Raw genomic sequence first — 27879 nt, forward strand, 5'->3', positions numbered from 1 at the left:
AAGATCTAGAGATCCCAAGTTCAATTTGTGGTGATGATGATGATCCACTCAGGGGTTGCTGATTACTTTTCCTTGGTTTTCCACCAGCTCTGTTGCTAACACTATTTGAATAGTGTCACTTTTAATGTCAATACAATGCTTTGCTTCAGATGCCAAATCTGTAAAAAGCATATAGATTTTAAAATTACAGTAATTTTAAAACAAAATGGAAATATCAATTTCATACTTCCTTAGATGCAAAAACTTGAGATCAGGATTCTGGGCTCAAAGTTGGGGGGAAGTGCTGGACCCTGTAACACAAGGCCCTATGTGTTTCCCTCACCATAGAAGGGAATGTCACAAACACCTAAAACAGGTGGAGTGAAATTTCTGATACAGCTTGAATTGATTCTGTCCTCTGTTACTAAAGGTGAAACACAGAACTCTGATATCAGTCCTCGGTGGGAGCAACGTTTTTCAATTCACCTTGAAAATTTATACTTTTTAAATCGCAACCTCTCTTTTTCTGCACTGCAACTTCTCTTCACCCTCCCATTTAAATATCAGGAAACTAAAATGAATTACTCTAGGGAAATAACTTCCTATTTCTGATGAAACATCAGAATCAATAATTAAATGAAACACTTGGCCTTAGATTACAATTTCCTTGTCAGAGGGCGTACAAGACAGCCATCTGCCACTGCAATATCATTGCTTCCTCCATCTGTCCTTGGCACTGTGGTACATTACAGAGCCCAGCAGTTACTGTTCTCTCTTCTCCATAGTTCATTCTGCCAGAGAATGAATGTGAATCAGAAGAATTCAGAGGCAAAATTACTTGCCTTCAAGAATACTTCCAAAAACTGTGAAATACAGAAGTAGCATTATAGGAGTTATCTTATAGATTAAAAGCTATGACCCTGATTCTCCACTGTGTCCAAACTGTGGACGGATGTGGTGAAAAACTGCAACTGCGGGGAGACACTTGGGGCTCCCCAATCCTTGGCCCTGTCAGAAGAGAGAGCAGCAGGGCGCCTATTCTAACTGAGGCTTTGTCTACACTGGAACTTCATCAGCAAAACTTTTGTCATTCGGGGGTGTTAAAAAACTAGACCCCCGAACGACAAAAGTTTTACCAACAAAAAGCACCTATGTGAACAGCACGTTGTTGGCAGGAGCATTCTCCTGCCGACAAAGCTGCTGCCGCTCCTTGGGGGTGAAAGTTTTTTTGTCAGCAGGAGAGCTGTCTCCTGCTGACAAACAGCAGCTTTACGCCTTTTAGCCGCACGGCTGTAGCAGCACAGCTGTGTCGCTAAAAGGTGCGTAGTGTAGAAAAAGCCGTAGACCAGCGAAGGGTAAGACACAGTGGAACTCTGCTTCAACATGGCCCCTTCCCTGCCCACATCTCACTTTGCTCCCAAAGTGCCCCCTCCCTCCCTTACATAGTGGGTTTGGCAGACAGCTAGCATAAAAAGCAGCTGCACAGAAAAAAAATGAATGTAAGTGACTTCTAGGCTAAAAAGCCGATGCAAATACCACTGAGTCTTTCCATTGGAATTCAGGGAACTTTGAATCAGACCCTAAAAGCTGGAAAATACAGCTAACACCAGTGTAATACTAAAAACAATTAAATAAAGTATATTTTAAGGAGAATGCCAAACAGACTCACCAACAAACAGTGACAAATCAGTAAAGATATTGGATTTACAATCATTTGCTAGTACATGAATGGGAGGCAAGATATGGGACAAGGCGCAACAGGAAGAGACCGTACTTGAAACAGGCTGAACAACCACCACTTTGAATTAGTAACCAATCAACTGAGAAGCTTGGTAGTACAAAAAAAATATGTGATTCCTACTAAATGGCAGCACTCTCTAGTTTTCTAACTACCGGCTCTACAGTAAACAAACAAGAGTTATTGGACTAGAATTTCCAGATTTGTCTTGGTTCTGTGTTACATCAAAGAGTAAACATTTTTTTCTCCCCAAGCTCACCCATAGAGGTGAACTTTTCTTCTAGTTCTTTTTTAAGCACTGAAAATATCATCTTGACTTTCATTGTTGTTAGAGGGCTCTTTGGAAAATTAGCAATCCAGTGAGATTAGGGTATCACAAGAGACTGAAACCAGAGCAAATAAGAGGGGACAGATTTTTAGTTAAACTATTTAAAAGCGTGGGCCAGATCTTCAGCTCGTATAAACTGGCACTGTCCCATTGACTATATATGCCATCTGAGAATCTGCCTCTCGTATTTGTTTTTGTTGACATCTATTTAATTCAAACCGCTGACTTGGGAGAACTACTTTTTTTGTGAAAGATTCATCCCAACACACACTCATTGGCTATAAAATTTCTCATCCCAATTATACAGTTCTCCAAGGAGCCATCTCAGTAAAATAGAGATGACAAGGCTTAATACTCCAGTTACACAGAGTAAAACAAAAAACAAGTAAGGAATAAAACACACACACACCTACTTTTAAGCCTTCTTTGCATAGTCAAAAAGAAACTAACTTTTTTTCACCTCTGAAATACTTTTTTGCCCTTCTGTGGTAACCTTTTTCAAGTCTCCAAAGTCAGCACTAAAGGGAGAACATTACAACCACTCAAAGCAATTCTGAGAATTTGATGACAGCTTTGACACATCCCTCTTTCCTGAGCAGCCTTTCACTTTTAAATAAGTAAAGCATAGTCACTTATGAAAGCTTAAAGTGGGCCAGCAATGCTCATCACTCAGCAATTCATCACACGACACTGATTTACCTAATTAAAGTCATGCTGGAGTAAGTGATGGAGCATTTTGTTCAGATTTCCATAGAAAGTCTCATCAGAACATGAAAAACCTTCCTACATTGATAAGTTACAACAACAAAAGCCCTTTATAAATACACGATTAGCAATAGATAACTTTCAAGATTAGAAGACAGAAAGACAGACTTGATTCTGCCTTTTAATTTGATTTGTACTCATTTGGTTTCAAGATTGACTTAACTCCTTATTACTACAAACCCATACTCAGTAGTTTTATCAATTTTTTTAATAAATTTTCCACTGGTTACTGTGTTAGAACTGCAGGATATGGGGTGTTACATAAAAGAAAACCTTTTACTCTAAAGTTTACAGAGAACTATCTAGATTTTTATCCTCCTTCCCAACTGCCATGGAACATTCCTTCATGATAACCTATATCCATACTGGGACCCTCTTTTCCATAATGGGACCCCACCCATACCCTTTCAATCTTCCTGGGATCTAACAAGTACCTCAATTTCCATTTATCACCATGGGAGGGACTGGGCGGTCAAGACCCCATCCTCAGGTTGAGAACTACATTCTATACTATATCAAGTATGAATGAATGACAAATTAAAATTAAACCTGTCACATTTCAGATTTAATTCACAAGAGTCTGGACTCTGTGTAGGAATATGACCAATACATAACAGGGGATAGATGTGTGTAACATGAATGAAAAGTAACCAGTTTGGAAAACACTGTCACATGTTGAAAATGTGTGTGTAATACTGGAGCTGAGCTGAATCTGAGATAGCCAAAAATCTGGATAGAATAAAAAATGTAACAATTTCAAATTCAGTTAAGCATCTGTGGATTCAGACAAGAAAAAAACTGTACAACTTGTGTTAATGTATCTAATAAAGAGCGTTTCAAGAATGCAGATATCATGGCAATTTATGTGAGAAGATAACTTAGATAGAGCCAAAATTCTGATGTGTCAGAAAAGGCTTACTCAGACCATATGCAATCATTTTTCTCTTGTGATGGAGTTTTAAAGGTGTGTTGGGGAACAGGGAATGGTGGCACCAGTCTCACCACAGAAACCAGGATTGTCAATTCCAAATGCATCTTTTACAAATGTACCTAAGTGACACAGTTAAGATGGAGACTGGCCCCAAACTGAAGAGGGTGAGTTCTAGCTCACCATGAGTCATGGAAGGATTCTGAGTGGGAACAACTTGGACTTCCAAATAAGTCTCTAGGAAAGGTGGTATGGAGCTAAGGTTGTCCATATTCTCCTGTATCATCATCAAAGATCACTAAATCTGAAGGTTCAGACCAGCTGTGCACACAGAAACACTAAATCAGACCAACTAACTAATTTTAAGCATCTAAGTAATTCCAATTATTTCAGTGACTCATGCTTAAAGTGAGGCATGTAGCTAAAAACCTTGCTAAATCAGGGCCCAAGGCCCAGATTTTAAAATATATTTAGTCATTGCTGTAACATTTAATTGATTTAGGAGCATACAATCTCATTTTCATAAGTGATTTAGGTACATAATCAATGGGATCTAGGCTCCAAAGTGCCTAAATCACTTTTAAAAATGAAATTTGTCCTCCTAAACAAGTAAGGCATTGCAACGCTGAGTGCATCAATGCCTAAATACCTTTAAAATTTTTGGACTCTAGTGTCTATGTCATCTCTATTAGAAGGGGATTTGGGGATAAATAGAAAGAGTAAGACTCAAGCTGTTGTGTAGTTTCTTACAATAATTTCAACCTTAATTCTCCCTTTGTGGCTTTTACATCAAGAAAAAAAAGATGATAACTGGCCAATTAGGAACATGAAAACTATTAACATAACAACCAAAAGAAAAGGCATGAAATACAAATGAATACACTGTGTTTTTATCAGTGTAGAGTGGGATTTTGGAAGCAGATCAGAAGTGCTCAGCATTTACCTAACACCCCACTCATGAGTTTTATACTGCAGCCCATTACAGAAGTATCTGAGTACCTTCTACATAAAATCAATAGTGAAATCACTAATGGAGGTCACAGATTCTCTAGTATGCCTACTTTTTGAGGGTAAAAGCTCTGCTTGAGATAGGGTTTCTAACTTTAATTAATTACTTTTTTGGCTGATTGGTTAGCACTGGATGGGTAGAAGGAGGTGTCAATGAATGTGTACGATAAAAATATTTCTATAAAGAAATAAAAGAAATACAAAATCAGTGGGAACTTTAGATGTTCATCAACTCTAAAAAATAGGCCACACATTTTTATGCTTAACTTTAGGCATCTAAAGTTGAAAATTTTAGTAAAGTTTTATAAGTCGGAGCTAAACCATGGCTCCATAATCTTGTTTATATAAATTGTATGGTCAGATATTCCCTACCAGGCAACTAGGTAACTGGAGTAATATATTGAAGTTTATTCTTTATATTTAGGTCTATTGGCTGAAGACGCAGAAAGTAGTGTTAGTAGGCAATATTCTGTCACTTTACCATATATGTGTTACAACTGGTGAATCCAGTTTTGATTTTTAAGTCTGATAGTAACAGAATATAGCGTGGCTTTATTGTATAATTATATTTAAAACTAAGGGAGCCATGCTATTTTTGTATTAAAGTGTTGTCTTACTTTATATCTTCCTTTTCTATTTCAATACTGGGAACAAGCTATTTTCAGATGTTTTCTTTCTGCTATACAATAGTTAGTATAATGTTCTCTGCCATCCCTGCACAAATTATCTATATATCTGAATTGCTCTGTGAAGAGGAATTCTCTCTACGACAATTGATGTCTTAAGAATTTATTGGAGAGAATGGCAGCCTATTTTCTAAAATCTGGTGTGTGCGGTGGGGGGTGGTATTTTTTTCGTGTATTGTATTAATATTCACAATATTAAAAGAGAAAAAAGTTTTACATTATTTTCCCCACCAGCAGAAGAGAAGCTTCTAAGTATATCAGAAAACTGAATCCAATCAATCTAAATGTTCTATATGAAAACAAGACAGCATGAAATTACATCTATAAATGCATACCTCCCATATGTAAGTTTCTCCCCTGACAACTTCGAAATTAAATAAATTGCAAAATGTTAAGTTGTACAGTAATTGGTTTTCTGTTGAACATTTAATCATTTAACATTTAAAATACTTATCCATGTAAGCTGTATTCTAAAACATGATCCCAGATAGATAGATACATGATCCCAGGCTTCAGTGTACATTTATTTATTTCCTGAATCTGTTCTACTCACTATCCAATGCAAACCAAGGCCTGATCTCACAAACACTTACGCATGTGTAGCTTTATGCACATTAGTACTGTAATCCCACTGAACTTTTCACATGCTGAGTTGTTGACCTATACCATGTTTTTCAGATCAAAACCTAAAGAATTAATATTGCTTATAATTAACCTTCCAACACCAGCAAGACACATTCAGTGAGGCCAAGTTTTTCAAACATAGAGACAGAAAATAAGGTTCCCATGTCCACATTGAAGCACTTAAATAAATTACCTGATTTTCAAAAGTGCTGAGCACCCCGCAGTTGAAGACAATGGGAGTTAGGCACTCAACCGCAATTTGTGCTTTGGAATACTTCACACCCCAAATAGGAGCTTCTAGATGCTTAGCACTTTTGAAAATCAGGTCACCTCTTAAAGCACCTGTGGGAGCCTTACATTAGGCACCATTTTTTGAAAAATTTAGCCTGAGAATACAAAACAAAACAAAATCAACACAAGCTTTGTTGTGCATTTGTACGTGTCATTTCATTTACCAAACCAGCCACCAACCATTAGAAGGCTCAGAAGTAAAAACTGCAAATTAAATACTTCACTTTTAATTATGCTTCAATTTATTCAAAGTGAAGAGAGTCTCAAATGGATTCAGCTTTCCTTTAAATGAACAGTGAATTAGTCTACTGTAAGCATGTGTGCTTTTGTTGTCACTTTCTTTATCAATTTTCTTAAACACAAAAGTATGCGACCCTTGCAGAACTGAACCCTAATATTTAACAGAAACTATTCGTCATTTAGCTTTATTTCAGAGAACATTCCAACTTGGCCTTGCATGGTAGAGCTGACAGTGGCAGCAGGCTACAGGAAGCTATCATGTGAAATCTTGAATTACATTTTTGCAATGGGAGCAAATGCTTACGTCTCACCTCTCCTCAAACATATGCTCAGGAGCTTTAGATGTAGTATAGGGGAAAAAAGCACTCACACACATCAGTTACTGGTTGTGTAGATCAAGCCTTTCAAATAATTATTCTGAATAATTCTGTGTGGCAGGGACTAAGTCTTCCTATGTTGTTCTATAGCACCTGGGATAATGGGTTCTGAAGTGACTGAGGCCTCTGCACATTACCATAGTATAAACAAACAGGAATGATGGCCCGACAGGGTGGAGAGAGCACAACTGATTCCAAGCTGTTTAAGTGCATATCCAGTGAAAGCTTAAGTGAAACTTAAGCCTAAAACAGACTCCAGCTCCTTCCTACAATCTCCATAGCACAAAAGTTCCACCATTCTTCCGTCCCTCTCCGTTCAACAAAGGCAGAAAGCCTAGGCCCTTTCTGCTGCCTCCATTCTTCCCCACAGAATTTCTATCCCACACTAATCTGTCTCCAGTAACCCAACCCCGTTGCCCACTCCCTTCTACTCTTTTTCAGCCTTAATGTGACAGAGCAAGAAGTGGCAGCAACCTTACATTCAAGTGAATGGAAGAAAGATTAGGGTTCCAACACACGGAGTCTGCCATCTTTCCATCTGGTAGAGTTCTGATTCGTGAGGGCTGCGTGCCCCAATGCTCAGTAGTGGCACTCAGTAGTGAAGGAGCTGGGTTACAGCCAAACACAGGCAAGCTCTTACAGGGGTGCTGATGGTCAATGGCTCACTGTTAGGGCCCTATCAAACCCACAGTCCATTTTAGTCCATTTCATGGCCACAGGATTTTTAAAATCGTAAATTTCATGATTTCAGCTATTTAAATCTGAAATTTCATGGTGCTGTCATTGTACGGGTCCTGACCCAGAAAGGAGTTGTGGGAGGGTCACAAGGCCCACATTGTAGCGGGGGTTGCAGTACTGCTACCCTTACTTCTGGGCTGTTGCTGGCGGTGGTACCGTTTTCAGAGCTGGGCAGCTGGAGAGTGGTGGCTGCTGGCCAGGAGACCAGCTCTGAAGGCAAAACCACCGCCAGCAGCAGCACAGAAGTAAGGGTGGCAATACCATACCATACCATGCCATCCTCACTTCTGCGCTGCTGCCTGCAGAGCTGGGCCCTCAGTCAGCTGCCGCCATTCTCTGGCCGTCCAGCTTTGAAGGCATGAGCGCAGGAGTAAGAGTGGCACAGTATGGTATTGCCACCCTTACTTCAGCACTGCTGCTGGCGTGGCGGTGGCACTGCCTTCAGAGCTGAGTGCCCGGCCAATAGCCACCGCTCTCCAGCCACCTAGCTCTGAAGGCAGCGCAGAAATAAGAGTGGTAATACCACGACCCCCCTAAAATAACCTTGTGACCCCCTGCAACACCCTTTTGGGTCAGGACCCCCAATCTGAGAAATGCTGGTCTCCCCCATGAAATCTGTATGGTACAGGGTAAAAGCACACAAAAGACCAGATTTCACGGTCTGTGACGTTTTTTTCATGGCCATGAATTTGGTAGGGCCCTACTCATTGTTATTCCCCCCAACCCAAGAGCAGGATGGGGAGGAGAAGGAGATGACGACTCTGGGCCTGATTCTCCTCTCAGTAGACTTTTATACTGGTCTAACTCCATGGATTTTAGTTAAGTCAGTTGAAAAGCACCCAAATGACTTCAATAGGCAATGGATCAGGTGCTTACTGTTGCTGTACTCTGGAAGGAAAATCTTCCCCAGGTACAAATCTAGATTCAGTCTCTATGCTTAACTATACAGATGTCTGTACTATCTGAACAAAGCAAATAGCAGCCATACTCATAAGAAGAGCCATACTGCATCAGACCAAAGGTCCATCCAGCCCAGTACCCTCTCTACCAACAGTGGCCAATGCCAGGTGCTCCAAAGAGAGTGAACCTAACAGGTAATGACAAAGTGATCTCTCTCCTGCCATCCATCTCCACCCTCTGACAAACAGAGGCTAGGGACACCATTCCTTACCCATCCTGGCTAATAGCCATTAATGGACTTAACCTCCATGAATGTATCCAGTTCTCTTTTAAACCCTGTTATAGTCCTAGCCTTCACAACCTCCTCAGGCAAGGAGTTCCACAGGTTGACTGTGCGCTGTGTGAAGAAGAACTTCCTTTTTTTGTTTTAAACCTGCTATACATTAATTTCATTTGGTGGCCCCTAGTTCTTATATTATGGGAACAAGTAAATAACTTTTCTTTATTCACTTTCTCCACACCACTCATGATTTTACATATCTCTATCATATCCCCCCTTAGTCTCCTCTTTTCCAAGCTGAAAAGTCCTAGCCTCTTTAATCTCTCCTCATATGGGACCCATTCCAAACCCCTAATCATTTTAGTTGCCCTTTTCTGAACCTTTTCTAATACCAGTATATCTTTTTTAGATGAGGGGACCACATCTGTATGCAGTATTCAAGATGTAGGCATCCCATGGATTTATATAAGGGCAATAAGATATTCTCCGTCTTATTCTCTATCCCTTTTTTAATGATTCCTAACATCCTGTTTGCTTTTTTGACTGCCGCTGCACACTTTGTGGATGTCTTCAGAGAACTATCCACGATGACTCCAAGATCTTTCTCCTGATTAGTTGGAGCTAAATTAGCCCCCATCATATTGTATGTATAGTGGGGTTATTTTTTTCCAATGTGCATTACTTTACATTTATCCACATTAAATTTCATTTGCCATTTTGTTGCCCAATCACTTAGTTTGTGAGATCTTTTTGAAATTCTTCACAGTCTGCTTTGGTCTTAACTATCTTGAGCAGTTTAGTATCATCTGCAAACTTTGCCACCTCACTGTTTACCCCTTTCTCCAGATCATTTATGAATAAGTTGAATAGGATTGGTCCTAGGACTGACCCTTGGGGAACACCACTAGTAACCCCTCTCCATTCTGAAAATTTACCATTTATTCCTACCCTTTGTTCCCTGTCTTTTAACCAGTTCTCAATCCATGAAAGGATCTTCCCTCTTATCCCATGACAACTTAATTTACGTAAGAGCCTTTGGTGAGGGACCTTATCAAAGGCTTTCTGGAAATCTAAGTACACTATGCCCACTGGACCCCCCTCAAAGAACTCTAATAGATTAGTAAGACACCATCTCCCTTTACAGAAACCATGTTGACTTTTGCCCAACAATTTATGTTCTTCTATGTGTCTGACAATTTTATTCTTTACTGTTGTTTCAACTAATTTGCCCGGTACGGACGTTAGACTTACCAGTCTGTAATTGCCAGGCTCACCTCTAGTGCCCTTCTTAATTACTGGCATTACATTAGCTATCTTCCAGTCACTGGGTACAGTAGCTGATTTAAAGGACAGGTTACAAACCATAGTTAATAGTTCTGCAATTTCACATCTGAGTTCTTTCAGAACTCTTGGGTGAATGCAATCTGGTCCCAGTGACTTGTTACTCAAGTTTCTCAATTAATTCCAAAACCTCCTCTGGTGACACTTCAACCTGTGACAATTCCTCAGATTTGTCACCTACAAAAGACAGCTCAGGTTTGGGAATCTCCCTAACATCCTCAACCGTGAAGACTGAAGCAAAGAATTCATTTAGTTTTTCTGCGATGACTTTATCCTTTTGTATCTCGATCATCCAAGGGCCTCACTGGTTGTTTAGCAGGCTTCCTGCCTGTGATGTACTTAATAAAATGTTTTTTACCACCTTCTGAGTTTTTGGCTAGCTGTTCTTCAAACTCCTTTTTGGCTTTTCTTATTACATTTTTATATTTAATTTGGCAGTGTTTATGCTCCTTTCTATTTACCTCACTAGGATTTGACTTCCACTTTTTAAAAGATGCCTTTTTATCTCTCACTGCTTCTTTTACATGGTTGTTAAGCTACAGTGGCTCTTTTTTAGTTCTTTTACTGTGTTCTTTAATTTGGGGTATACATTTAAGTTGAGCCTCTATTATGGCGTCTCTGAAAAATGTCCATGCAGCTTGCAGGGATTTCACTCTAGTCACTGTACCCTTTAAATTCTGTTTAACTAACTTCCTCATTTTTGCATAGTTCCCCTTTCTGAAATTAAATGCCACAGTGTTGAGCTGTTGAGGTGTTCTTCCCACCACAGGAATGTTAAATGTTGTTATATTATGGTCACTATTTCCAAGCAGTCTTGTTATAGTTACCTCTTGGGCCAGATCCTGCGCTCCACTCAGGACTAGATAGAGAGCTGCCTCTCCCCTTGTGGGTTCCTGTACCAGCTGCTCCAAGAAGCAGTCATTTAAAGTATCAAGAAATTTTGTCTCTGCATTTCTTACATGTCACCCTAAGGTGACATGTACCCAGTCAATATGGGGATAATTGAAATCCCCCACTATTATTGAATTCTTTATTTTGATAGCCTCTCTAATCTCCCTTAGCATTTCATCATCACTATCACTGTTCTGGTCAGATGGTCGATAACAGATCCCTACCGTTATATTCTTATTAGAGCATGGAATTACTATCCATAGAGATTCTATGGATAGATGAGGATTCATTTAAGATTTTTATTTTACTCAATACTAATTATTGTGTTTTTCACCATTTATGTCATTTACTTATTTCCATTTCACACATTTTGGACCAAAAAAACAGTCTTGTCAATGTCACATATTATAGTCACTCAGTTCTGCTTTCATGGTATCAAAATATTACAGAAGAACATTTAAATTTAATTAAAAGCTTTTAATTGAAGGTTTTTTAAAGGTAATTAGATTTTTAAAAATATTTCTCAATCATTTGTTAGGTATTATAATTATTTATTTCTTTTCATTTTCTTTATGTATGTGTGTGTTTGGGTCTAAAAATATTTGACATTCTTTTAAGGAAAAGTTTTTTTTTAAAAAGATATTTAACAGGCAAAAAAAGTACTGTAGGCTAATAACATTCCACTTTAGAAAAGATAAACAGCAAAAGAAAAATATCTTGACTTAGCTTAGCCTGTTTCAATAAACTTTTGAACATAAGCAGCTGAACAGGTAAACTTTAATTAAAAAATGCAAAAAGACAGTGTGGTTGTAATATCCTCACATCCAAAGGGCAATCATTATGTTTCCATGATGAAATGATTCCTTGTCTTTTCATGGATAAGGTGTCCTACAAACAGTCAAAACATTTATTGAAAGGTGTTTTCTCCACTGAAATTTACTCAAGCCTTAAGGTATGTAATATCTTGAGAACCCTTTCTAGAAAAGGCAGAAAGCGAATCATCATATGCTGCTGTCAAAGCTGGGTATCATAATCACAAAAGTTCAGTGCTAACTTAGCTGCCTTGCAGCAAATCAAGATAATCTACACTACAGTACAAAATCTTCACTGCAATGCAGTACCACAGTAACCAAGAACTTCTCAGTGATACATTACATTTTGGTTTAGAGTACTGATAAAAATAAGACTGCTTCTTACATTGAAGGATTTGAATAAAATCAGTCAAAAGAACAAAACTATAAGAGAAACAGACTAATTAAAGACACCAAACTCAAAAGAGTGACATCCAGTAAAAAAAAAACATTCCTGCAAGAAATCTCCCAAACCACAAGAGCACTGGTGTGAGGTTTTACATGCAATACAAATAACTCATAGGCCTCTCTTGCCTAATTAAATCACAAACCCATCTCCTGAAGAGGTTAAAATGTAAATGAAAGCTTAGACTTGGCAAATCCCATCAGATTGTCAAATATGAATATTATGTAGGTACTCCATTTGTTCCTGCACCTATATGAATATGCAACGTGACTGACACTGCAGCACCTGCATTCACGTTGCGGAATATTACAAGTAAGCGGTTTCTAATTATAATTAAATCAGGAAAAAAGTTTTGAAAGCATCTAAAACAGACTTCTTGCTACAAATTGTTTGCTTATGAACTCCATACATTGACAGTTCACATTTTCCATCCTTTAAGCTTTGGGATGGAATAATTTTACAGTGTGCATGTGCTGTGCTTATCAATTACATTAAATGGAGTTATTCTGAGAGCTAATTTCAATACAGTCTACATCTTGGTCATAGTTAACATCTGTCTGAAAATGAATTTCCAATGCACCCTAAAATTTTTGGTTTTGCATCAAAGCTAGATAGATAGCACAGTAATGCTAGCTGGTAATTTTAACCTGACTTCTGCCGACAGATGTAACAAGGCAGATAGATGATGGATCTGAACATGGAAACAAAACAGACAAAAAACAGTGTTACAAAAAAGGAAAAGAATTATCAGCTTCCTATCTTGGTACACTTGGTTTCTGGTCAAACCAAACACTTGGTTTTTGGTCAAACCTCAAGCCAAATTATTGCTGATTTGTCTAGAACTGATCAGCAAGAGATACATGGCAGACTGGACCTCAATTTCAACAGCAAGCCTGGCTCCAATTTCAAAGTAACTGCACAAATATACAGAAATTCATATCAAATGGATGAAAGATACTTCTGCTGGGAAGTTAGAGTCAGTATAACGTCTTGGTGCAGTGTTATGAAAATAAAATTACACCTCATACAAAGAGAAATTTCCTTTATGGTTGCCATCAAAATATCAATACTGTTACTTTTCTATTATTAATAAGCTTTATTTTATTTAAAATTCTTTTTAATTTGATAATTTTTAACCAAACTTGCCTAATACTTTAAGTTATCATCACAGTTCTCTGTGAAATACTTAATATTCAAGGAAGGTAATACTGAAAGCAGAAGTTTCATAGGTTGCCTCAGACCACCAGCTAAAGCAAAGGAGATTTCTGCCAAACACAAAACAGATGCACTGTTGTATGGACAGATCTCTAATGAGCTGAGTAGGCCTTCACATTTAGACAGCCTTCTATCCCTTTAAAATAATGACAAGGTAATTTCTAATCCTAATGTTGAGTTGTTTTTCCTAGTCTGATTTTAGTTGTAATTCTAACCACATTCTTTAATTTTCCTTTAAATGAAAGAGAAAATGAGTTTCAAGTTATTTTAAATGTTTGCAACTAGCCAAAAAAGGCTGAACAGATGAAAACATTTTTTTTTTAATTAGGACACTAAGTATCACAGCTCTGCAGGCACTAGCTTTTCTGCTCCAGAGACCCAAGTTCTAAGCTAGACTTAGTCAACAGGTGGAAACAAGCTTTGTCACCTCATTTTCTCATAAAAAACCACCACAGAACATAGCACAATTCACTATGTTTGGCAGTTTCCACTCAAGAGAGGCCCAAGACTGGAATAACAGAAGCATTACAAGTCAAGGCTGAGGTGCATTCGCAAAGCTGCATGGAGGAAATATGCACAGGTCTTAACTATACTTGGCAGGAGCCAGTGCTTTCAGCCAGTATCACTTTCATGAGCACCAAATTCACTCACATGTTAAATACCTTGCACTGGAGCTGACAACTTCTTTAGTAACTTCCAATCAAATATAACACAAAATAGCAGAGTTACAAGTCTCATATGAAGAGGCAGACAAAGCTACTGAACCTCAAACATAGGAGAATGGACGGGCAGCACTACAATGGAAAAAAAACAAGTTGCAGAGTGGGTGGGACTACAGTAAACAAAACCTTCTCACAAAAGGCAACATCTGCTCAGGCTGGTATTACATAAATAAAGGCTCTGGTGCACAAAACATTTCTAGTAATACTCAGATTAGAGTGAGAGGAACAGATATTATATATATTCTCACACACACACACACAAACTAAAACATTTACAAGAATAAACAGACGGATTGGATTTATGTAGCTCTCCAATAGGAAGCAGATGTTCCATTCACCTTCAAAGCATGATTAATTTAAAATAAACAGTTAAACAAAAGGGCTATCACCTTCAACATGAGTATGTATTGTACGTGTCCTTCATCCAATAAAGTTAGGAAGTGGTTATGCTTTTCTATAATACTTTACAATCCTCAAATTGTCCTTACGAAGTATCCCACAAATGATAAGTAATTGCATATAAAGAAGGATATAGGACCCCGACGAAATAAAACCCAGAGGTACCAGTAAGATCCACTCAAGATACCTATCCTACATATCTGAGGGTGCTCAAATAAAGGTAGGTAAATGATTACATCATTTTGCTTATGTTTGCCTGTGCAAATAAAATAATTTGGTTTACATTTTTTTAATCTGTCAGAACCACCAGGCTGTCAAAGCAGGTGTTTTTAGGTTACAGGAAGAGGATATGATTTTACCCTGCTCTTCAAGCCACAGTGCATCAGAAAAGCAGCTAACGTGGAAGGACTTGGAATAATAAGCATGAAATAAGAGTAGTAAGAATGGCTACTACATGCCAATCATGATTGGGAAAGAGTAATGTATCACTACCTCTTATCTGCACACCTAACACCTCTTCTTGTCTCATTAGACTATTGCTTTTATTTTTCATTTTCAATAAACTTGTTCATTTCAAAACCTAATCAGATGGATAACGATCAAGAATTCACATAAGCATCTGCCTAATTTTAAATCAATAGGAGAACTAACATGTTAAAGATAGGCAATGTATTTAAGTACCTTACTGAACTGGGGCCTCAAATCACAACAGGCATAAAATACTGTACATTATTTTGTATACTAAAGAACCAAATAAAACAAACATACAATAAAATTGAAAATGTTTAATATTGTTCTTGTTCCCTTATTTTCACATTAAGACAATAATTAACATATTACAGTACATCATATTCATATGAACATATTGTAAAACACACACAAGTAATACTTCAGATACACAGAACATATTAGAGAGGTTTGCAGACTTGATATAAAAAAATAATAAAAACAAGGAAAAAAGGTTTAAAAAAAGTAACAGGGAGAACACCAAGAGACTGTGGAAGAGCAAGTAACATGGGTGCTTTGATTCCTGGTTTTCAGAATACTATTAAAAGATTACTAACTAATGGCCCCATTGTGAAAATAGTTACTATTGACTATATCTCTTTATTCCTGCTTGTAGCCCTACTGAAGTCATTGGGGATTATGCATGGGAGTACATATATGTGCAGTAGCAACTGTGAACAGGACTGGGCACTTAATTTTTTTTCCTCTTAAAAGTGTTTTGTTTTAAGAATAGCTTTTGCTTTGAAATTTGATTTGAATTTAAGCAAAATACATTCAGTGAACAAATTCTCGACGAAAACAGAAGACAGGAAAAATATATTTATGTTCCAAAATCAACATGGAGATTTAGAAACTGTACAGACAGTATGGGGAATTCAAGATGAAGATCTCAGTGCCTAGCTCTCTTCCCTCTTATGTTGAGTGAATCTGAAGTAACTCCAGTGAAGTAACTGGAGTTACTTTGACATAAAACCAGCAAAGTCTACAGAGGAAAGGAAGGAAAGGAAGGAAAGAAAGAACAAGTCACCCTTGAATAACTCCCTCTGGCTGACTCATTAATGGAAGGAACCTACTCATGAGAAGATGGGTCACAGGCCCAGTTCAAGCCCCAGGAAGTAATGGAATAGAATGAAAAAACAGAGAGATCCCAGACAATGTTCCTTCTCTCCCCAAAAAGTTCTTCAAGCAACAAGGTGTAACTGATTATCATTTCCTGTCATCTTAAAGAAAACACTGAAAGGGAAACACATTTAATACATGAGAGAAAACATGTTACCAATCAACATATAATTAAGGTGAGAAACAGACCTCCACAAGACTTTACTGAAGCAAATGGCTTAGAGCCCAATTCTGTGGACCCTGCACATACAAAACTGACATTTGCTTCACAAGAGCAGGCCCAGAGGGGTTTTTTGTTTGTTTAATTATAGACAACATTATGAATAAGAATAGCATCCAGTTATGCTAAAATTACAAAGACAGAAGTCTAAATTTTATTAATTCTTGTGCTTCAGGGTTACGCTCATCACCTGCTAGGGTCAGAACGAAATTTTCCCTAAGGTACATAGTACTGCACTGTTGGGTGCATTACTGCAGTTTTCTGGATTCCTGCAAAGCATACAGCATTAATAGAGACAAGATATCAGAGGGGTAGCCGTGTTAGTCTAGATCTGTAAAAGCAGCAAAGAGTCCTATGGCACTGTGACTAAACGGACCACTAGTCTGTAGTGGCATGGTAATTTTTCCTCTCTTTGCCATAAAAAAATATGCTGAAAAATACCATCTTATATGGTTCACATTTCCATTTATCTCCCTACAGTATTTTAAACAACTTTATGGTTCATGAAATGTTCCACACGGATAGATTTATAGATGGAAATACCCTAGCCACACAGCAAAATTCCTCAGAGTCTCCGAACAAAATATTGTTCCAAAAGGGTGAGAGTGCCTCTTCAGTCTCCATGCAAATCACAGGTAGCTGAAAGAATCTGCAATTGGTGTGGTCACCTGTGACATTTCCTTGCACATGGGGACCCTTCAGTGAATAAAGTACAGGAAATATCAGTGAAGCACTTCTCTTTCATAAAATAGAAAGATACTAAGAGTGGAGAGGAGGCCAAATGAGAAGACAATAAGTAACCAGCAGAAACCTCCAAAGATCTGACCCAAAGCCCTATGAAACTAATTGCAAGTCTCTCACTGATGTCAGTGGACTTTGGATCAGGTGACGGGTATGGAAAGAATGGAATGGATAACTCCTATGGGTTCCTGTATCTGCCCTACAAATATGTATGCTTGCCACAGATAGTTGCTCACCTTTCTGCTGCAATGACCAAAGGGGTGGGTGGGGTATTTTTGGCAACATGGACAAAGGCACACTAGGAACTGGACAGTACCATCGAGTGATCATCAGAAGGCAAGTACTTTTGGTCACTACAGATCTGGTGCAAGTTCAGATGAGTTAAATGACTGCATATAATGAACAATCTGCTGAGCACACCGATTTCTGTTCCTTTTCAATCCAATTAGAGAGAATATGCCAAAAGTACAATGATTGCCAAAATCTTTCATATTTTCTTATTGTCCATGAAACACATACACTGTAATTGGAGATTAAGACCTCGATCCTGCAATGGGATCTGCATAGGCAGAGGATCCATCCACACAGAGCTCATGGTAGGGTTAAAGCCACAATTCTTTCAAAAAAGAAAAAAAGAAGAGGTTGAAAGATAAAAATAAACGCTATGAAGTTTTGTCTTTTTTTTTTTTTTTTTAAAGTTTGATGCATAACAGGGCAAGGCTGAATAAAATAATATTTTAGAATAGCAAACTTTATTCTTCCTAACTATATACCCATAAATAGGACAGCCTCTGCAAATAACAAAACCAAGGCTTAATAAAAAGTAATAGAATATATATAAGATTAAGCCTAGTACAATGCAAAAGCAGCACAGATATATTGCTTTATGCTATTACTTTTCCATACACTTGCCAACTCTTCCACTTTCTTTCAGGGCTCTACTTTCCTGCAGTATGTTCATGCTCCTAGTTTATTAAGAACATGTTCTTCTGATACAAATGACCAACTGTTTATTTTCTAACAATACCAATCTGAATTAATTATTTCTTCATTCTTCATTAAAGTTTAATAACTTACAAAAACCACAATTTGTATATGAAGCGTGACATTATTTTTAAATGAAAAGAGGAACTTCTATATGTTCCTACTGAAATGTTAGTTAACTAACACAAAAATTGTTCATAAAAGGCATCTCTACAATGAAAGGCTATACTTCTGTTATTGTTTAAGAACAACAAATCAAGAGAGAACCATGGAACTGATGACATTTCTACCTACCTGTTATCAATATTATAGAAAACCATGCATTTAAAATCAACTTCTTTATTTAAAAAAAAAAAATCTAACTTTAAACAATAGTACTTTTTCTATTGTAATTTGGATTAGTTAGGTATGTGACCACATTCCAAATATATGAAATTTGTCATCAATTTAAAACACAAACTTAGTTTTGAAAATGAGAGCAGTAGAAATGCAAAGTGTTGTGCAGAAGACCCCCAAAAACAAACAAACAAATGAAAAAGAACATGCAGCACTTTAAACACAACAGTGTTTTGAAACTCCTTTGTAAAGATTTAATCATGCAGGGAAACTATGAAGAAAGTGCAAATCCAGACAGCTTTGTATGACCAGATCAATATTTCACATTGGGAGGACTATGAATCTAAGTGTTCAAATATACTCAAAGAAAACATACATGGGAAAGAGCTGTTTGACTAGGCAACACTAACTGAAACCCAGAACTAAGAATATTAATACTGTTTGAAATAAACTTAGTAAAATATAATCAAAGTTTTGATTATTCCATATCATTTGTTAAAATACCTCTTCAATATTTCAAGCAAAAAGTCTTACTGAACACTATGTGAATTTAGTGAACTACACCAAAGAGAGCCACTCACCATACATGAAATTCACCTCAGCACAGAGTACCTTGTATGTACCCCGTGCACTGGGATGAAGTTCACTTTATGAACTGTCCATTAGAATTACAACAATAGCATATTCTGTATGATTTAATACACCGGTGAATTATCGTATGAACCCATGAAAGTCAATGGCTCCATCTCACAATGAAAAACATGTCAAGATGTGACAAGAATTAAATAATGGTGTGATTTCAAATATTATCTAACCTACAATCTGTAAACCCATTATCAGTTATCCAAATTAAAATGTATCACAGTTTGATGCTATATAACATATAGCTTCTATATCATAAGAAATATCTGAAGACAGAGAAATTGGAAGCATGCTTTTAAATAAACTACAAATGGTTAGGGTCATAAGTACATTTTTTCTAACCTGATGCATGCTTATTGATTACTGTTTCATATCTGGAGCTATTTACCTGACAAAATACCCAGTACACTGAGTCTATGTAATTATATGTATACTGTGTGTATGTGTAGATATACACATACATACATACATACATACACACACACACACTCAATACAAAACAATTTCTTATGTATGTTAATACCCTCACTATATGGACCATATAACTGCAATAGAAAACAAAGCAAAACTTCCTACTAGCAATTTTTGAAGAGTTCTGTAAAAACTAGCTCTGTGAAAGTTGCCTGATCATGACCAAACTATTTGTGCAAATTTGTACAGGCAGAGCTGGACAGTTAGTATTCCCTACCCCTATAATACTCACTTAAATCCACTGACAATATATCATGTATACACACATGTGTATGTAAGGAAAATGACATGCCCGCAATCTATTATTCAGATTTAAATTTTAAATCCACAAAAGTAAGGGAACTCCGAGTTGAATTCTTGGGTACCAGGAATGCAGAAATCCGAGATCTGTGTATGATGTTATACTGCATACTGCGTTCTCAATTTCTTTGGTGAAATTCCACTTAAATTAAAAGACTACACCAAAGATGAATTTGGTCATGTATGTGCTGCAATGTCTAGATAAAACTGCGTAAGAAAAGTGCAAAGTAGAAGCATTTACTGTGTCCTGTGCTGCTTTTAGGAGTTTAAGGCAGACTCTTAAAATTTACTTTAATAAATGTTATAGTTTCTTCACTGTAACACATATATTTAAAATCGTAATATATATGTGATACATTCAAACCATAATTCATTAACAATCCAGTGTTGATTCCATTGCAGTCTCTCGTGTCAAGAGGGACTTAATTTTTTAAATATTTATCTGTTTTAAATGTCAATATTTTGGCTAATTTTCTTTTAAATATCCAAACTAACAGATCAACATTTTCAACTGATATAGAAAAAATAACTGAAAATCAAAATGTATTTAAGTAAAAAAAAGTTCTCAAATCACAAACTTCCATTTTATTTACTTTCCTCACCCCTCCATTAAAAAAATAAGCCAAATCCTAAAAATGAACAGACTCATTAGAAATATGGTTTTATAAAACTAAAAGGAAAAAAATAACTCTCTCATACATTAAGAGCCTGAAGACAAGAGGTAGTGAAAAGTAAACTTTTACAATCCTGTTACTGAGCTGAAAATAAGATTATATAACGCAAAATGTTGAATGATCCCCAGCTGTTACAGCAGCATTAAAAGTTACAGCTATGCCACCATATATTAGAAGTATTCTTTTATATATTTATTAAATGAATTAATGAAATCAGAGTGCTGTTTATATACAATGCTCCCCTTGTATAAAACATAAACCAAGCCACAAAGGCAGGTTTACACACTGACACTGTTTACTCATTTCCATGCTCATCACAATACCATAAATTCACATGAAAGTAAAGATAATGTCAACAGAGAATAATCCTTAATCCCTAACATCCTCGTACAAGCATGTTAGTGTGGATTTACCAAACAGTAAGTATAAGGCCTATTTTCAGCAGTCCTAACAAACAGTAAATATATAGTTTCTTTAATGTGGTGTAAACATACAACCAGTGAATATCTAGATATAGATACAAACAGCTGTAAAATACATACTCAGATATATACCACATAAGGAAAATACAAATAAAAGGAAAAGAAAATGTGTGCATGATAGAAATAACAGTACAAATGCTTCACTTAAACATCACTACTTGGTACACAAATAGTTATTTTATAAAATGTCTACCCTATTACACTACATTTTCATTTGAAAAACTGTATGTGCAGCAGATCAGATTTTTTTCTAAAGGTGTTCACTGTTAAATATGGCTTGATTAATTATGTTGATATTTAAATATAATGGAAGAATGTTATTCAATTAAGATTTGAGCAAATTTTTCTTCATAAAAATTAGAGTGAGAGAGCATTTTCTCAAAAAATAATAAAAGAAAATGACATTCCAGGCTGTTATTCTAACTCTCTCACACACAAAGCTGAAAAGCAGATTTGCATCTTTAAAAAAATGGTCTAGAATTTGTACATCTTTCCTTTTAGCATGGTAGAGCAGTAATCTCATATCTAAGCACTGTCGGTCAGTGAAAGATTACTTTACAACATGGAAAATCTAACCAGTATTTTAGGAAAATGGAAAATATACGGAGAATAAAATAAAATATCTACTCAGTGTACAAAAGCTTAGATATAGTACTATTTTAAACAAGAAAAAAGAAGAGGGGGAGAGGAATCGAGAGAGAGACACTGAAAATACTGGGTTGAAAAATACCCACCTCTAGCAGACAGCTTTTTGGTGTTGATAATTTTGGCAGCATACTCCTGTCCTGTAGGAATTTTCACACATCTTCTCACCACTGAGAACGCCCCCCTGAAAACCAGTAACCAGACGAACATCAATACAAGGGCTGTAATACTGGATAATGGTTCTAATAATTTGAGTTTTTTAACTGATTTGATTGAAACGCATAATGTCAATACAGGAGATAGGAAAATGAGCACAAAATGGCAATCATTACTCATTTTATAGATAACAACAGTACATTGGATTTAAAATACAAGTCAGCACAAGTCATATCATTAAACAGTTTAAATATATGTACACAGCAAATTATAAGCAATGGTATTTACACACCGGAAACGTGAACATTTTTACAGTTCCCTGCCTCAAAAGCCTCAAATGCTGTGTGACTACCTTACAGGCAGCAAAAAAGTGTGAAAAACGAAACAAACTCTGTGTAAAAATTTCACCTCCAGCTCTGTCAACATGGCGATTGTATTTAATTAAATTTAAACACTGAGCCCATTTGTGTGACTAGGAAGTACATCTTAATGAATACAGCGCTACATGGGGACATTCCTACTCCTTGCAGAAAAGGAGCATTTGAATTAGATAGCTGTTTACAACATATTCTCCATGTTTTTAATACCAAATGGCATCCCCACAAGCCTTTTCAAGTCATTTACATAAAGAAATGACACAGCAATGAATTCACAAATTAAAAAAAAAATCAGAGAAAAACTGGAGACTGAGCAATAGTTAATTTCAGGTCTGAACAATACACAGCCAGCCAGCTTCTTTGTAAACAATGGATCTATGAACGTCTGGGTGTATTTTCGAGTGTCTAAATAAACCGCACAGCTTTTCTGATCGTGGACATGAAAAACACAAAAGCACACCATGCTCTGGGCAGAGATTTCTCTGACATTAAGATCGAAAAGAACAATCTTTCATAAATAACAAGAGGAGGGCAGGGGAGGGGGCAAGCTACATTCACGCAGGGTCGCCCTCCCTCCCGTTTAAAAGTGCTGGTTGCAAACTATACTGTATACCCCGCTGAACTTTCCCCATCAATAAACGTGGCACTGAATTGTATCAAGTATAAAACAGACAAGCATGCAAAACAGAAGCAATTGTGTCGGGAAAAATATGAATTTATTATCTAGATACGTGCATAGAGCTGAATCCTCCCTCCCCCATGACAGCTCCAACTGCAGAGATCAGCAATGCACTAAGTCTCCTTTGCAAAGGATCTGAGACAACAGCCAGCCTGACACCCCTCCCTCCCCCTTCATTTTACACCCAAACAATAGCCCCCTCTTTGCCCAGCCTTGATCTGTCAAACCACCTCCCCTGCCCCCAACCGAAAGACCCTTTCCCGGCACAATGTGCAGCGGCCGGCAGGTCTCTTACTTTCCAAGCTCCTCGAAGAGCTGGTACTCGTCGGTGAACCTGGTGCAGGTAGGGGTTGAAGCCATCATGAGTCCAGGCTGCTCCTGCCGGTACCTCGGAGGAAGAGACGGGCTGGGAAGAGCGGGGACGGAAAGGAAGCGAGACGGGAGAGAAGACGCGCTGCTTCTCCTCCTCCTCCGCCTGCCGGCGAGTCGGTGTCACCCTCGCTGGCTTCTTTACTTTCTTACCGGATGGTTTGATGGGGCTGGTCGGGAGGGGAGCTCCACGCCTCTCCGCGAGCTACCTTGCCGCTCTTCCGCCGCGCGGAGCTGCTCCCCCTCTCCGCTTTTTGGTTCGTTCAAATTTGCTCCCCACCGGTCAGCGCACAGGGGGAAACTGACGGCAAAAGGGAAACCAAAACCCGCGGGGAGAGCGGGAAGGCGAGCGGCAGCAAAGCCAGCCGTGAAGAAGACTAACACAGCTGGGTGGGTGGGTGGACGGAGGAGGAGGAGAACTGGAACCCAGCAGCAGCCCCGGTCCCCTCCGCCTCTGCTCCGCGGCGGGGCTGTGCGCTAGCCGGAGGGCAGCCGGGCTGTCGGGGGGCTCCGCGGCTCGTCCGGCCACCGCTATTGACAGCAGCAGCGCAGAGCTGAGGAGGAAGGGGGCAGCCTGAGTCGAAGAAATAGCTGGGGTGGGGGGGGTCTTTCGCCTCCTGCGGCAGCTGCCTCTCCCTTCTCCCTCCCTCTCTCTGTAGCACAGCTCCCTCTAGCGGCGGCCGCGCACACGCGGGGAAAGCGGCGCTCGCGTGGCCTTCCACGGAAGACAGTCTCTGCGGCCGCCTGCTTGCTCAAACGAGCGGGCGGCCGTGGCACCCCCCTCCCTTCCCGCCTCTCTCTCTCTCTCTCTCTCTCCCTTTTGTTTTTTTGCAGGGCTCCCACCGTGGGAGCCGGGCACGTTTTGTGCACAAGCAGCGGGGAGATGGGTGAATTTCTCATTCAAACAGCAACCCTCCTCTCCCCGCGGCAGAGGCTGGGCATCAGCCTAACCCAGAAGAACGAGATCGGGGAGGGCGGGTGCAGCTCTGCTTTGTGTGCCGGGACTGGAGTAAAGCCCGCTGCAAGCTGCACAGTTGCATACTACGCCGGCTGCTCAGCCTCAGCCAGCCAGCAAAGAGGCACGTGGGTCCACTCAAGAGCTAAGGGACAAGCTGCATGACCCCCGCCCACGGGGTGACAGCTGCGCACTGCCAGCGCACGGTTCCCCTCCCGCCCCAACGCCCGCGCGCGCGGCTGCAGCGCCCCTTCGGAGCAGCGAACACTGCCTCCCCTCCCGCCCATCACTGCATCCGCCCTTCGCTGAGTTCCGTTCTGTAGCGTCATCATCGACACACTCTCTGGGTACGTTCCAGGCAGCCTCCTTGCGGCTACGGGCAGCCAAGAGAGGCGTGCAGCTTCTCGCGAGACTTCTCTTCTGGTTGGGGCGGGGCAGGAGCGAGTGTGCTGCCTCACGAGATTAGCAGCTGCTCCCCGGTGTCACTGAACCTGTGGGTTTAGCGCAGCGGGAAAGCTGGTGAGGGAGTGTCTACGTGCAGGGAGAGCAGGTACCCGTGCAGGGAGAGGTCTGTGCATATAGACACAGTACCTTTCCCCACTGCTGTCGCCTACACAATCCCCTGGACACTTCTTTGTAGTTTTCCCAGCTCCAGCGACTCCCCCAACACTGGGAATCTGGTTTATCATCTGGTGTATTGTGGATAGTGCTGGTAGCAGTATGGTTAAATTTGCACAACACCCTGTTTTCAGTTGCTTATCGCTTTGCCAGCCTTTAATCTTTTAATCTTAAATTTTACATGATAGGTTTCTACCTCGGGCCGATTAATTTAGGCATTTAATTTTTATTTTATTTCTTTTAAAATTTCAGCAAAAAAACAGTTCAGCCACTTTCCAAGCAGGAGGCTAAGGGAAAATATGTTCTTTGCCGATGTTTCAAAATTCTGCTGACCTTTTCTTCTAACAGCTGTAGTGCCCTTGTGCTTTGGAAAAGGGACTTGATATTTGGCAGGAAGGTGTCCTTTGTGTCAAGGATATCCCTTTTGCCGTCCCCGTGACAATCTGCCCCAGTTGCAGTTTGTGCATGGTCAGTAGCGACTTCTTTAATTTTAGTAGCAAAAATCTCTGAAGATTCTATCCTCATTCAGCATGTTCCACCCACTCCTAGCTGCTTGTGTTGACCAGACTATGTGGGCGTTTAGCTCCACAGAGTGACTGAGCATGTGCCATATGCTCTCAACTTCTATGTGTAGCAGGACTGCACATGTGTACATTAAAGGAACATTATTCAGGTTACAAAGTTAAGTACTCAAAGTTAGGATATGTTACAATTAAGGTTGGTTTTGTTATGTGTTTATACAGGGCACAGAAGAATGAGGTACTGGTCTATGACTAACATCCTTATCTACAATTAAAGTTCTTAAGTATTACTTCAGTACAAATAATAATAGAATAGAGATCTAGTTAATGATAGGTATTAATAGAGACATAGTTACTGGGGTAACAAGGTGAAATATAATGGCATGTGCTATACAGGAGGTTAAACTAAATGTTCTCGTGGTTCTTTCTGGCCCTAAACCCTGTGAATCTATGAATCTCCCTGCCCACTCAGGGTCATTAAAAATACCAGAATGTTAACCTGAGTATCCTGGCCGAATATCAAGCAGGGCAATTCTTCTCTGTCTTACTGAGACTGGGATGAGAGGGTTTCCTTTAATCAGATGCAGATTTTTTTTTCATTATCTTGTCCTAGACTTTGCAGTATTTCTGTTAATTCATTCGCTGATATGGCCCCATCCCAGCGACAATTATGTCTCATTGCTGGGATCCCTGTAAACGTAGGGCTTGCCTACACAGAGTAGTAGTGCACAACAGAAGTGTGTAAGTTTTAGTCTGCACTAGCTGGCTCTTGTGGCCCTGCTGGTGTGCACTACAAGTTCCCTAATGTACATTAACATAGAAGTACTTTTGAAATGGGATGACAAACTCTCACATTATCAGAGGTCATTTCACCTTTCTTTCTCAGTTCTTTCCCATATGCCTAACAGCAATGGTGTAATAATTAATCAGTGAAATTAATATCTACACAGTACTTAAAACAGCACAATTTAAATTCTCATAAATTCACATTAGATGTTTACTGTAAAATTCAATTTGCACATTGAGGCCAAAATGTTTCAAGTACGGTGTCTAAAAGTTAACCACCTAAATCTACATTTTGGCACCTAAATAAGAGTTTACATATGTAATAAGTACCCACATCTCCCACTGACTTTAGGCAGCCAAGTTACAAAATCAGGGCCTATGAGCCTGATCTTGACTATTCACCACAGGAGAGAGTTAAGAATGTAGTAACTTTTGTCTCCAGTGAGGCAAAGAGCACATAACCCTCTTTAAAGATAAGTTTCCACTGGATGAAATGCATGTGAGGCATGGATGCAGACATCCCAGGCTCATTGTGTGCATACCAGAAAGATAGAGGGTGTGGGTTTTGTAAACAAAGTCATGACCAGGTACAAAACATTTACACCATATGTTCCACCCCAACATTGCATATTCAGCAAAGAGTGTAAACAACTGGAGGATGCATTAACACAGGCAACAGCACTCACCACAGAGGGAGGAAAGAAATTACAGGCAGATGGGGAGGACATGGTGCAAATAAAAAGCAAGCAGCCAGCTTGTTAGCGTGCCTTCCAACATCCTAGAGCTGTAAAATAGGATGCAAATTGTGCATAAATGTACATACATTTCCATAAATAAGGCACAATAAATCAGTAGTTTTAAAACCCCAGTGCATCTTGATAACTGCATGCACTTTAGGGACATGTTTGGTAGGTGTTATGTATATATATTCTAAAAATAAACATATTCCCATGTTATGTTTCCAATACTGTTCTTATCTCATTTTCATGGTGATATGTCCTAATAACAAGTATTTGGGGTAAGCACCTATTAGTATACTCCTGGGGGAATTCTGCATCAAAAAGTTAAAAATTATGTTCCAAAAAATTAAAAATTCTGTGTATAATATTTTAAAATTCTGCAAAATTCTGCATATTTTATTTATCAAAATAACAATATAATCATGCCAGTTTCACTTATTTTGGTAATTTACTTCAAAATACCTGTCAGCAAGTATGTCTGTAACAATAAGACAACAAAAAATGTTTTTTGACAAATAGATTCCTTACTAGGCATATTAATACAGAACTTTGAGTAATAATTCATTTAAACTACACTTGCGCAGTGACACAAAATTCCCCCAGGAGAAATTAGTAGTAGTACCCCATGCTTCTCATTTAATTAACACAAAATGTCAAAAGGAAATGAAGAAAGTCAAGTCATTTTCATCAGCTCTGTATGGTGCTCTTATGGTTATGACATCATGGAGCTGCACACTGGAAAGACAAGAATCCAAAAAAATCATTCCTCTCACCCTTTTCCTCCCTCATGGAGCAATCTGAATAAAATCCAAAATAGGTCCAAGGAGTTTTCATAGGAAATCTTAAACTG

The 27879-nt window shown here is 38.7% G+C and overlaps 1 protein-coding gene across 22 annotated transcripts in view; it reads right to left on the bottom strand.

Annotated features, from left to right (window-relative positions):
* CAMK2D (calcium/calmodulin dependent protein kinase II delta) overlaps window positions 1–24001 on the bottom strand; it is a 250983-nt gene extending 226982 nt beyond the window's left edge. For all 22 annotated transcript variants that reach the window (XM_074950780.1, XM_074950772.1, XM_074950761.1 and 19 more), the window contains exons 1-2: window positions 23336–24001; window positions 21918–22012 (exon numbers count right to left, since the gene is read on the bottom strand). In XM_074950780.1, coding sequence (XP_074806881.1) covers window positions 21918–22012; window positions 23336–23403 — 163 coding nt within the window. In that variant the 5' untranslated portion in view covers window positions 23404–24001. The remainder of the gene's footprint in view (window positions 1–21917; window positions 22013–23335) is intronic.
* Window positions 24002–27879: the final 3878 nt, after the last annotated feature.

This window comes from Natator depressus, chromosome 4 (genome assembly GCF_965152275.1).
Source record: "Natator depressus isolate rNatDep1 chromosome 4, rNatDep2.hap1, whole genome shotgun sequence".
NCBI classification, from domain to species: domain Eukaryota; kingdom Metazoa; phylum Chordata; order Testudines; family Cheloniidae; genus Natator; species Natator depressus.